This window comes from Thunnus albacares, chromosome 15, assembly GCF_914725855.1.
Source record: "Thunnus albacares chromosome 15, fThuAlb1.1, whole genome shotgun sequence".
Taxonomy (NCBI): domain Eukaryota; kingdom Metazoa; phylum Chordata; class Actinopteri; order Scombriformes; family Scombridae; genus Thunnus; species Thunnus albacares.
In genome coordinates, this window is record NC_058120.1 from 10,764,918 (window position 1) to 10,778,935 (window position 14,018).

The 14,018-nt window shown below is 42.1% G+C and overlaps 1 protein-coding gene across 1 annotated transcript in view; it reads left to right on the forward strand.

Moving 5' to 3' along the window:
- dlgap2a (discs, large (Drosophila) homolog-associated protein 2a) overlaps positions 1-14,018 on the forward strand; it is a 161,362-nt gene that overhangs the window by 92,114 nt on the left and 55,230 nt on the right. The window contains exon 4 of the mRNA XM_044375200.1: positions 10,945-12,092. Coding sequence (XP_044231135.1) covers positions 10,945-12,092 — 1,148 coding nt within the window. The remainder of the gene's footprint in view (positions 1-10,944; positions 12,093-14,018) is intronic.

Here is a 14,018-nt window from a genome sequence, read left to right on the forward strand (position 1 = left end):
GCCCCAGGCAAAGACTAACACCCTGGTCCTGGCTGTGCTGTGCTCAATATTTGTTTCTCAGCAACTTCCAGCTCAAAGCTTGAAGGGATTGAACAAGGAGAGTTGCTGTAGAGTTCTTATGGGGTGGGTGGATGGAGGGATTTGATGTTTGTCATGGTAGTGGTTCCACTTAAGGGGTTTGCTTTAGAGGCAGTGATGACAGGTTTCTTCAAGAGCAGTGTTAAAATTCAGCAGAAGTTGGGTTGTTTAGCTCCCCACCTATGACATAATTCCAAACATCTTTATCAGACGCTCATAAATTTATATTTTGAGGCTCCCAATAAGAATGAATGATATACTAAAAAGTATATTTTTTCCGGAAAGCTATACTAGCTATATATCCCACTGAAGGATTATTTGCATTGCTCACTGTCAGTTATTTCTCACATCGCTGTGATATATTGTATTCCAACAGCATAAAGCATTCCCACGAGTACAGTCATACTGTACCTCCGAGTCAAATTGCATTTTCACCTCCATTTACTACACCAAGTGAGTATTCCTGACAAAATTTTTTGCACTGGTGTAACTGCATAGCAGCCTGTCTTTCACCCTCTTTCTCTCCCCTATGCCTGCCACTCTTCTTCACATACTTTCTCGATCTGACAGCACACAGATTCCCATACGCAAATACATGTGTGCTAACCAGTCTGACATTATAAATTACTTCTGCTCACCTAACAGAGGCTCAAAAATGGCTTTTAGACGAGATTCAGTTGAAGAGGCTGCGGTCAGACCCCTGGGAATGAGAATGAAAGGCTTGTGAAGCAGGGATGTCAACTGGCAGTCGGCTACAAGTTTAGCCCGTCACCGATCAATTTCAACACTTGCTGTCAATATGTTTTCTCTGTTCCTGTATGTTTCTTTGAGTCCTCCTTTCTGTTGTACATTTCAGCATCAAACAGGTGACAGCTGCCTTAAATCTGATCCAGTCTGACTGTTCTCAGAGCCTGTATCCATGTTTTCCACACCGCCTTTTATCCCATTACAGCTACTTGTGTTGGATCTTGGGGGGAAACTAAATCAGCCCTCTCACTCCATTGAATTATTACCAGAATCATGTGGTTTGAGTGACTGCCTGGGGAAGCAAATGAATGCTAGACTGCCCCCATAAGAGTGCCTTGGCACAGATGTTGACTATGAAAGCAGCGTGAGTGCACATATCTGATCTACATTACGCTTTTAACTCAGACTGTGTAACACAGCGTCATGTGATGAGTGTACTGTGGATGGAAGAGCTCCTGTGCAACAGGTGTCATTAGTTACTTTTGCCAAATCTGCCACATCAGCCTTACCCATATCACATACCCATAGCATAGCCCTCATATATGACTTACTGTAGAAGTGTGAAATTAAAGACATGTTGAAAATATTTAAGAAAATTGTAAATTAGCATCCAAAATGCAAAATGTAAGACAGCTCTGAGTTATGTGACCTTTCTGCGCTGGAACCTTGCTCATCCCACAAAGGTCATTTTTGGACCTCCTCTGGTCATTTATTGACTGGTGCTCAATTTACTGGGGGTAATTTTGAGCATCAGCTTGCACTTTAAGGAGGCATTTGATGGGCTGAAACTTGCCAGACACGATCAATCTATGTAAATCCAAAAGAACTATATTTATTTAAAATAGTTGTCATACATTTTGTGTATCTTTACATACACTGTAACTTTACTGTTACATTTTATCAACAATTAATTCATGTTCATTACTGTCTGTCTTCATGTTATATATGTCAAATATTGAACAGCTTACACTTTTACGAGTGCCATAAATGCTTTCGAAATAAAATTTAAAGGTGCAGTGTGTAGAATTTAGTGGCATCTAGCAGAATGGACTTGGCATAAATAGAATATGATATTCATAAGTGTGTTTTAATTAGTGTATAATCATGTGAAAATAAGAATTGTTGTGTTTTCGTTACCTTGGAATGAGCTCTTTATATCTACATAGGTAGTAGGTCCTCTTCCATGGAGCCCGGCATGTTGCACCGCCATGTTTCTACAGTAGCCCAGAATGGACGAACCAAACATTGGCTCTGAGAGGGCCTTTTGTGTTTTTGCAAGTTTTGCGACGACCATACGTTCTCCTACACACTTGGAAGGGGAGAGGGAGGGGAGGGGTATTCAGTTGGATGCAACCTCACTGCTAGATGCAACTAAATCTTACACACTGGTCCTTTAGAAGTATCTAGAGTTTGATTAGTTGATTGATAGAAAATGAAAATCCAAGCATTTTGGTGTTTTATTAATCTATTAAATTATCTTCAGTCATTTTTGAAGCAAAAATGGTTCCAGCTTGTCAAATGTGAATATTTGCTGGTTTTCTTAGTCTTCTATGATAATAAGCTAAATATCTTTTGGTTTTGGGTTGTTGGTCGGACAAAACAAGTGATTTGAAGATGTGACCTTGGCCTCAGGGAACTTATATTGGGCATTTAGCACTATTTTCTGAGGTTTGTAGACTAATCAATTGATTAATAAAGACAATAATCTGCAGACTAATCAATAATAAAAAAAATAATCATTAGTTGCACCCCAAATATAGTATCTAATGTTATTAACATAACATGTAACATTATCAGTGGGACTGAGGAAAATGTAATGTAGCAATCACCACACATGCTGTACAGTCATATTAGTGATAATAGTGGCAGCTGTTTGCAGCACATCACTCAGCAAGGTTATCAGCACAAGCCTTGTGAAGTGGCTAAATCTGCTGTTTGGCTTCCCCAGCACTGGCTGGTAAATAGTTATTGTATGATGTGTTTAGAGTGCACCCGGGGCTTTGTCAATAGCACTTCTTTCATTTCACTGCTGTGAAATTATGTCAGTAAAACAATGGGGCAGGCACTTACACTAATTACATTTTACTGTCAGATGTGTCCAGGATCACCTCCACTCCCTAGAGCGACATGCAACCTTCCTCCATCCAAATCAACAGAGGGTGCCGCTGTGGTGTGTAGCACTGTGGTTCAGTCTTTTAATTCTTCCAATCACATATCATGTGATCTTTACAGCAACAAAGACTTTGCATATCAGTATCGCTTGTTTCCACCCTCTAATGTTGTCAGTACACTTAATGTTTCTGATCGGATTTTGTCCCGATTAACATCACAGCAAATCATTTAACACGCTGATTGACTTTGTAGCTCTAATGTTCTGGCTGACTTTGGGGGAAAAGGCGAGTGAGAGACAAGGATCTGAACCGGACTGTCGGTATCACTTCCATCTCCAAAAAGTCATTAAGGCCGGCCCCCACCCTCCACTACCTGGGCTGCTGTGGTCTGCAGAGAGACTGCTGGAGCCAGGAGGAAAATTACATTAGAGGTTAAAGGATTTCAATTGTCTTCTTCTGAGGAGTGTGGACGTCTGCAAGCCCTGGGGACATGTCGTGTTTTTAAAATCACATCCGTGATGGGATTGTGTCTGTGGACTGATGGCTGGTCTGGACCTTCTCATCTGCCAGGAAACATGAACTGGGTCTTGAATAGTTGATACAGTGTTAATGAATGACAAGGTCTTGCTGTCATGAACTTGCTGTTTACTTGAGCATCGCAGAACATTTGATGCAACTCGTGGATTCTTGGTCAACAGGATGCCTTTGACGTGTGTTTATTCGTCATCCCTGCAAATAATAACAGTGTGGCATTATCAAATTATATCTCATTTTCAGCTGAAGTCCTCAGTGGCTGCAACGACAGCAAAGGATGGGAACTTCAGAGCGTGTTGCTACAGCAACCAGGAACTGTTCTGAGGCTTCCTTTAACAAGTTGCCTGGGAATGCAGTCCTGGCTGTTACATAAGATGTGACTTACTCTCTCTCTCTCTCTCTCTCCCACACTCACAGGGCTTTTCCTGTGGCAGAATTTCACATTCAGCATGATTTATTCATAGCTGGATAGCTGCGCTGGATTTATGATTCCACCATGTAAATGCAAGCCCATGCAATCTACCACACTTGGCAAGAGTTTGCGCAGGGGCATTGTTGGACTCAAAGTCAATTTCTGTGGCTGTTGTAAATGAAAAAGGGGTGTTTTGAAAAGATTTAGATTTAGAAAATCAGTGCTTGATTAAGGAATGATTCAAAGATAGCAAGATAATTTGACAGCGTTGCCACTGTTGTGATGTTGTGTGGGATGAAATTACCACGGCTGAATATGAGAGCGGCTTTGCGTTTTCGGCGTAGCCATTAACAATTGACATTACAGTCTTTTGTGTTCAATTCCAAGATACAAAAGAGTAATCAGAAAGTTGGGGAGCACAAAAGCTTCAAGTATTGTCATACTGGGAGGAACAAGGAACGCTGATCCTGACACTTGAATTCCTTTCTGTCACCTATCGTTTGACTGGCAGAGAGAGAGAGGGGGGGGGGGGGGGACTGAGGAGGAGCGCTGAGCGCAGCACAGATAACACACTTCATCATTAGCGGGCTCACGATAAGTATTCAGACATTCAGCAGCTTCTCTTTATCTGGCCACCATAATCTCTCTGCACCTAAATACTATGGCTGCCTTCAGCTTGCCACTCTATTGGTGAAATTGGGTGTTAGGGAGGAGAAATTGCCATTTTGCCATTTTGTTGGGACAGCCTGCCAATAGCCTAATCATTTCTGAAGAGATTAGTATTGAAGCTGATATACTTGTGTGCAGAGCTCTTTGGGGGTTTACAGGAATATGCGTATCTGCTGTTATGGTTCATGTTCACACTGTATCAGTATCATTTTACAGTCTCCTGTATCTCTTATCTCCCCAGATTCTCCCAAAACATATCGCCACACACAAACTGTCTTCTTGTAATCATTACTGTTGTTTACAGAGGCTCAATGGACAATATACCCCCTCATCTCCGCTAGCTTCTCCTTGCTCTAATCTATCCCTCCATGCTCGCAGGCAAACCTCCACCCTGCTGGGAGAGAGATAGTGGTGTGTCAGCTTTGATTACTGTGGGGGGTCTCTCACTGTGTCATCTCTCACATCCAGACAGCACTCTCAGGTGTGTAAGTATAACCACATGCAGCTCGGTGCAACAGCTAGAGGCTGAAGTGGAAGACACCAAACATGCACATCTGTGCAGTTGTACACAAGTATGTGCACCACTGAGTGCAGGTTAGGATTGGATATTTACCTGTTAATATATAACTCTTTCCAGGATTTCTCAGCATAAATGTAATTATTTGAAAATGTAGATAATAAATCATGAAATGCTTATTGAAATGTTTGGTGTCACTTTTACAAATTGTACCACTTTTTTGTAGAATATTAAATTCATATATATCCTACATTATATTGCTGTAATAATGGTAATTCAAAGTTGGACATGCTATTTAGCTACAGCAGTTGCGTGGTAGCATTAATGAAGTTTGATCCAGTACATATAATAGTCTGGACAATAGTGACACTATAGTAACACACAGGTGCACATAGAAAGGCAGGCACACACAAGCTAAAAAAAATCCCAGGTCAATGCAGGTAATTTTCCAAAAAAAAAAGCAGTAGATTTTGACAACATTTTCCAGTAAATATCAGGATTTTAATCCCTGTCATGCAAACCCCAGTGCATGTTCTTAGATATGCACCCACGTCTGGAAGAACAACAACACTTCACTATGACATCTTTCCTGCTGCTATGGGACCCTTAGTCAGATGTTTCCAAAATAATGACAGTCACTGTGACAGTTTCAGGTGTCGACTGAGAGAAACAGATGTTGTGTAATACATTGTTTTCACACTGGTGACAAAGTTCATGATAGCTTCCACAGCAGCATGTCACTTGGTATTTCTCAGGAGCGGGCGCGTGGACTGCTGATCTTTTTTAATAGCCTGAGTCATTATTGTGATATATGTTCATCTGACCCCTCTATAAATCACCCCAGTGTGAATTCCTAGTTTGATTTAAAGCCAGTTGGGAGAGCAGGTCCTCCCCTGCTGTGTGAGTTTGTGAGAGCAACCATGTGTCCACATGTGACACATGCAGTGTGGACTCAGCACACATTAATGTAACCGACCCTTTTTTTTATCTCATGTCTCAGCATTAAGTATCAGTCATAGCAGCGAACATGAAAGGAACAGTGTTTTTTCTGGCATTTTAGGTGTCATGCTCAGCCAGAGACAGATGGTTTATGAAGAAAAATATCAGTGACAAGTGATTGGCTTCCAATTTCTGCAGCAGTTTGAAACAGTTCAGTTAGTTTGCATTTGCACACTAAAATGCTGTGGATTCAGCTCACACTTGAAATGTATGCATGAATCGTCCTGTGCTGTCACTTAGATGGACAAGTGAGCAGGATGTATGCCAAAGCTGTAAGCTGGAGCCTTATTTTGATCAGAGCCGCTATGGTGGATATCATGAGGCTTGCGAAGCTGACAGATTTGCTACTTTGCCTCTTTTCCCATTGGCTCCTTCTCAAATCTAATAGCTCAGACCATTGCTAATTTGCCCCGAGGGTTGAGGACACAATTCTCCTTCCTTTGATTTTCTAAAGAAAGGCCAGAATTCTAGGGAGACTGCATTTAACCTTTGGGAGATGGGCAAGAAAGCAGCTCTATCGATTTGTTTTGCTCAGAAAATAAGGGGTGTGCCTTTACTATGGCCATTTGGAAGGGATTCTGCCAGAGTAGCTTGACCAGGCTGTTTTGCTTTTTGTTCTTGCTACTAAAATGCAAAAGCTTCTTCCTTTCTTTGACATTTACTGGACACTACAAATATTGTAACTTTTTTTTAGAAAAATGATGTATAGATTGAGTACAAGCTGTGATTGCAGAAATACAAGATGCCAGATATTTGTGTAGTCCACCAGACCTTTCAAAGAAACCATTGACATTATTGCATGCATGTAGTTCATACATGGTATATGAGTGTTAGAATTAAACATCTGATATATACATGCTTGTTTAAATATTGTTGACATTGTCATCTTTCTGTGGTATGGATACGTATAAAACAGTAGACCAGTAGTTTAAATAAGCAACCAAATTAAAGTACTGAAGCAGTTTGGGGCTTTTAAGCCAAACCATTCAGAAATGACTGATTCTTTTTCTGATAAAAAAAAACATTAAACACTGCAACTACAGGTCTGTCATGTGTTGCCTCAACACTGGAGAGCTTCCACACAGTTGCCTTCATCCCAATCCTCTCTTAAATAGTGCTGTGACTACTAGCCATGATGCTAACCACTGCCAAGTCTGAAGGTCATATGCCTTTGATCTCTCAGTCTAGTCCGGCGCTTTATTATCTTTTAACTTTGTTTTCAACTCCGGTTAGGGTCTGAGCCAGTGGAAGAGTGGGAGCTGTCAGTGATACTCAGTGCAGATATAATGCTATTTAAATGCTAATGTGTTAAGAGGAGCAAAACGACCTTTACTCACACTCTGCACGCAGGCGGAGCAGCAGCACAAAACAGAAGCCCTTAATAAATGAGCCTCTTCCTCCGACTCCATTTCCCTTCCCTCCACACCTCATGTCAGATATAAGGTGTGTTTAACGCCGTCAAGAAGAAGGTTTGACAGCATTATAGAGCTGGGTATTGTTTCAGGTGTTAAGTCAGACATGATTGGATGATTGCAGAATGTGATTGGTTTATTTTTCTCAGGAAATGTCTTAGCCCATAACAATAAGATGCCACATCTCTTATGTGTCTTCATCTGCATAATCATTATGATCACCCATCAACATTTTAAAGTGATAGCCTAACATTCGAGGAAAATGCTGTCTTGCTACTGTATGTTGCGCTGACATTAAATTCCCATCCGTTTTCTAAATTCACCCTCCATCCTAGCAGTCATTCTATGCAGTTGGCACACTTGCCAGGAAGCCGATAATGCGATGGCAGTTGCTGATATCAGTGTAAAAACAACAAGCCCTCTCCCTGTCCACAGATGTCACAGATACTTGTCTCCCTGTTGGCAGAGCACTTGCCAGTAGGATGCACACTCACTGAAAGGGCTGCTTTCCCTCAATCCACCTTGTGTAAATAACCTTCTGAATGTTTTGTAAGACTTACTTTTTGACCCCTTTTTTTCTTTCCTTTAGATAAACTTAAATTCTGTATCAGCAGAGGAAGAGGTGAAAAGGAGAAAGAGAGATGGAGGGCGGATGTCATCTGTCTTACTATATAATGCCAGGAAATGCTACAACTCTGCCAGTAGATAATGTATTCAGCGCAGCTCCCTGAGATACCTCAAGGAATACGCAGCAATCAGAGAAAGGCCTCAGAGTAAGGCAGTGACATAACTTCAGACAGAAATGTAACATCACATTAATCAATAATGCACCATCATCCTCCTGCTGCAATTACTAGCTTGCAGTGAACCGGACTGACTCAGACCAAGCAAGTTCACCTGATTTAGCCTAGCTGTTGAATTATATTCTAGTAACGTTTTTGATAGGCATTTTCTGCTCCGTTATGTGCAGCCTTACAAAAACAGTTGCTCCCGAGGGAAAATGTCTTATCTTTTTTTCCCCCCCTCTCATGCATGCTTAGAGTAGCCTGGATTAATTTTACATCAGGCTGCCAAGTAGACATCCTCATGTAAGACTGGTAAACAACGAGAATTTGTTTTCATCTCGACAGATGGAGGACGACAGCAACAGAAGAGCAGGGCTGCACCTCAGGGGTTGACATCTTAGACCTCATTAAAAATAAGTTTGAAAGGAATAAATTTGATGCAATTTGAAAGATGAAAAGGAACATCCACCCTTAGTCACAATTCACTAACAGCACAGTAAGTCATTCTCATGATCTTGGACAGGTTTTTGAGAGATTCTGTGAGCTGTTGATGAAATAATCAAGAGGAAAATCCTCAATATACCCAATGACAAACATCTTCTGGATGCAGTGACAGAACCCAGAGGTCTTTTACAGAGCACACTGTCTGCTTTCTAGCCTTTATATTACAATGATGTGAAGTTTCTACAGTAGTATTGAAATACAGACGCTTCAAATAAATATTTTGAAACATCAAAAATTAGTTTTAAATTCATCACGGATTTTTATACTGCTACTGCAGTAGCTAATCCTCAAATATCTGGTTGGTTTAGGCCATTGTAGGCAATGTTTCAACTCAGTGAGCAGGACTGCTTTATGGCAATATTGGATAGATGATTTTTGTATCTATGCAATAAAATTACCTGATTTGTTTAGTATTTAATTTGCAGAATTAAGCAGAAACAGATATTCCTTATTGTTTTATCCATATCCAAATTCCTCCACTTATTTCCTAGGAAATGAACTTCATTATAATATACACCCACCAAGCACTTTATTAGGAACACCTGTGCAATCTAATGCAACCCATTACAACAGCTCTGCCATACTTTCTACTTTTAAAAGCTTATACATTTACAGTTTTTGTTGACATTGTCTGAAAGCTGATAATTTATATGTATAATAATATGTTTATTATTTAGGTCATAGTGGGTGGTGGTGTACTGGAGTGTATTATATGAAGAAGTGTTCCTAATATTTTGCCACCCCATTAACATACATGAGGGGGGCCAAACCCAGGGTTCTTATGTCCCCATTGTCCTTGTGTTTTGTTTTTTTGTTTGTTTGTTTGTTTGTTTTCAATGAATTGGAATTAAGTTTATGCAAATATTGTAAAAAATTATTGATTTGATAATATATTGGTACACTTAAAAGTGCTACTGTTTGGCCTAAAACTCCCCTCTTCTCACTCTCTCTTCTATCACAGTAGCTCGTAAAAACTCTCCTTCATTTTATGGGGTTATAGTGGGAGTGAAAGTGCAGGGGTTTATGAGGCGTATCATTGGCAGGCAAGCAAGCTTAGATATGGTTATTCTTCGTTTTGTTTGTTTGTTTCCTATTTCACAAGACAGGGTGCAGATAAGTTTGAAATATAACCTGGGCAAGCTTTTCTGCTACAATATTCAGCTTTTTATGGAGAACTAGGTAATGAGGAAAACCAAAAAAAAGGGGTGGCAAAAGAAATATAATTTTATGAAATACAGCATACTTATAATACATATGATTCATAAAATGTACACTTTTAAGTTTTATAGCGTGACTTCATTAGCATTCATTCAAACCTCATAAACTAAAAAAAAAGGTACTGATATGAAGACCTTCAGACTGCATTGGGATATATTAGACTTTAATTGTTTCCTAAATAAAGTCACATTAGGGAAAACGATCATGGTGTCATTCATGACATAGCACTCTTGCTATATGGAATTTTAATCCTCATCATGATGTGATTCAAAGGAAGGGCATTGTAATTACAGTGAGAGCAGACAATGGTGAGGCATAAAGATAAAGTAAACCTTCCCTCTGATTAAGTTAAATACATTGGAATAGAGTGCAGGGACGTCTGCCCTTGGTGACTGATCACACAGAATTGGGTTTTAATCTAAGGCTACATGGCCAACAGAAAGAGAGGGAGGGAGGGAGGGTGCGTTTGGTGATCGCCTCCCAAGGACGCCTATCAGGCCGTACGCCTCGCAAGCTCTCTCCTCAGGGCTTTGACGGATGACACCAGAACCACAGAGTGATAGGCTATTATTTCACTTTGCATTGGATAAATGGCAATGCGGGCTCCTACCTGTCGCCTGCCCTTCTCTTCCTTTTCTGTCTTTTTTCCCTTGTCTCTCTAGCAGTATACCATCACACACCTGAATGGAAGGGAAAAGTAGGAGGGCTGAGATTTTGTCTGTGCAATGTGTTAATTTCTTTTTTGCATCTCAGATGAGCTACTTTTTGAGCTTTTCGTGTCCTTTTGTACTGGATATCGAGAGTGAGAGTATGGTGGATAATGACCAACCTGTTTAGGTCATGTCATTTAGTAATAGGCTTTTTTCCTCCTCATTAAGTGTGAAATGCATTTCTTTTTCTGGGAAAAAGTTTTTTTTACCCTGGGTGGGATCTAATACTCTCCTTCTCTTGCTTTCAGACCAGCAGTATTCATGGTCGCCCTCGCAGTACTTCGATGAGGACAGCCACTCCCCTCCACCCAGGAACATGAAGGGTCTCTCCGGCGGCCGCCCTGCCCAGCTCCAGCTCACCTCTCCCACCTCAGCCCACACCTGCGGCCTGGCTGAATGTGACCATTCCCTGGACCACCACCTCCACTATGGCGACTCACGCCCCCCCTCCTACCTCCTCAGCCCCACTGAGAGCTGCCCCCTTGAGGGTCACCACCGCTGCTCCCCGCGCAGCTCCATCCACTCCGACTGCATGGTGATGCCGGTGTCCATGTCGGCCACCGACCACTCCATCTCAAGTAGCACTTTCCCCCGCATGCACTATGGCAGCGCTTCGCGGGACAGCGGTGGCAACACCTCTGGCGGCAGGGAATCCCGAGATGACGGTGGTTCATCCTCGCATGGTGGTAGCAGCAAAATGAACCGAATCCCAGCAAACCTTCTGGACCAATTTGAGAAGCAGATGCCTCTGCACAGGGATGGCTTCCACACATTGCAGTACCAACGCACCTCCACTACAACCACAACTACAGAGCAGCGCAACGAAAGCCCCGGGCGAATACGTCACTTAGTCCACTCGGTACAGAAGCTCTTCACAAAGTCACACTCTCTAGAAGGTTCCTCCAAGATGAATGGTACCAAAAGCGACTCACACCGGGACAGCTCACACCACCATCATCACCACCATCAAGGCCACCACAAACACAGCAAACGCAGCAAGAGCAAAGAACGCAAAGCCGACAGTAGTGGGAAGCAACGCTCTGGAGGTTGGTGGAGTTCGGATGACAACCTGGATAGTGACAGCACATACCGAACACCAAGTGTCATGTCACGACATCCTGTGGACCACATCAGCCACTGTTACCCTGACTCAGTGCATGCACACCTTGCCGGAGACCTGTCTCTAAAGACATCTAAGAGTAATAACGACGTCAAGTGCTCAGCCTGCGAGAGCATAAGCATGGCACCAGAAGGCAAGTTCATGAAAAGGAGCTCCTGGTCCACGTTAACGGTCAGCCAAGCCAAGGAGGCCTACAGGAAGTCCTCACTCAACCTAGAGAAACCCATGACGCCAACTGACCTCAAGCCCAACCTCAGGCCCTGTCACTATCTACAGGTGAGTTTGTCTTATTCTTATTGTGAATATGCTGTTTTTCCAACCAAACACTGCAGCTACTAATTTCACTGATCACACAAACCTTCGTGCACATTAGGTTTGATGCACTTGATTGGAGAAATTGACATACTGATAAACATTGTGTTCATTTGAATCCATGGATCTCATGGATAGATGAAGGGTATTTGGAGGGTTTGGTAAAAGGAGAAGATGATGATTTGGATGGAGCCATGTCTGACTTGATAGCGACGAGCAATTGAAGTGATGATCAAAACATTCTTTTTATCTCTCAGTCACTACAGTGATTGAATGTGTTTTCATAATTTCATAAATTCATGAGTCCCAAAACTAAAGTCTGCATTGTACAACACAAAGCATTCTTTTTCTGTAGACATCACTGGCCAATAGAATAAAAGTTGCTCATCTCAGCTGGATTTGTGATTGATCTAAAAGACGTTTTTTGTTGCTGCCTTGGATATTACAATATGAACCTGTCCTATGGCTCAGCATGTGGCTGGAAACAGAAAGGACAAGCACAGCGGGACGAATCAATTAACTCCATAAATGATCTGCACCGGAGGGGAAGAGTCGGCAGTATGAGAATGAAAGACCAGAGATCAATGTTGATTTCTACTTTGTTGTTTGCTTCGATTCCGCATAGGTTTCAGGTCTGAAAAGGTTAGCGTTTTGCACTGAGCCATGATTGGCTCTGCAGGAGACCCCATAGTGCCTCGGGGATCAATAAAGATTGAGTCAGCACTTTTCGCAGAAGTACCACATGGGTTATATATGCAAGCTGAAGGGAATATAAAAAAGAGAGCATGCTTATATATCCCAAATTGCAAATCCAAGCAAGGAAAAATAGATTATGTAACAACGCTGCTCAATATACAACAATGTGATATCTGATAGCATCATGTAAGTACCACCTGCAGCCAAAAATAAAGCGAGCACTTCAGCACATTGGGGGGAGAAGACTTGGAGACTCAGAGCTCTAAGCAGAGCGTGTTGTATGGATTAGAGACTGTTGTAAACAGAAAGCCAATACATTACTCAAATCAGCCAGTGGAGCCAAAGAACCCACTCAATCTAATCTGACGTCAACAGAAAATGGTTTTCAGGGCTAACTCTAACTAGCATATTTTTAAACATAACTGATGATCATTTTGAACTGGACAGACAGTGCATTCATCCACTCAAATTTTTTACAATTCCACTAAGTGCAGCAATCTGCAGTGTTTAGTGCCCCCATCCCTTTCTTCCGATTGGCCATTCAGCTGAGGTAGTGTCCGAGTCGTGGCACCATAAACACTTCTAAAAATATACTCTTCTCCTGCTTCCTGCCGCAGGGCTATATTTAGCCTAGCGTTATCAATCCAATCCGTGCAGGGTGACACATCTTCCCTCCCCAGAGGAAAATCAATGCCCTCTCAGAGAGCTGGGAGATCCATCGAAGAAGAGCAGGAGCGAAGGTTGAAGATACACACCAGCGAAGTGTGTGAGAGATGCTCCAGGAATCGGAGGGGAGGAAACAGCAAAAAAAGATGGCTGTTTTCGCTCCCCATGGCTACTGTTGTTGCTCATCACCAGGAGCAGTCAGGCAGAGACAGAGCCAATAGTCAGGAATGATACCCTGCACACACCGAGGGGTCACATTGAGAAGCTCTCATTTCCTGCTGCCACTGAATTGGTATCACCCTCAACTGTCTGCACTGTAACAACATAAACTGTGTCCAGGGAGTGTGTGTACTGATTACCTGTCCATGTGTGAGTGAGAATGTGTGCGGAGGGATGTTTATCACACACCAGATGGTTTGATGATGCGCTAGACACCTTGTTTGCGTCCTTGGTTGGAGCCAGAGTGAAGGAAAAACTTCTAAAGTGGTGCTAAAGTATAAGACAGTAAACAGAAAGATGTGCAGGACT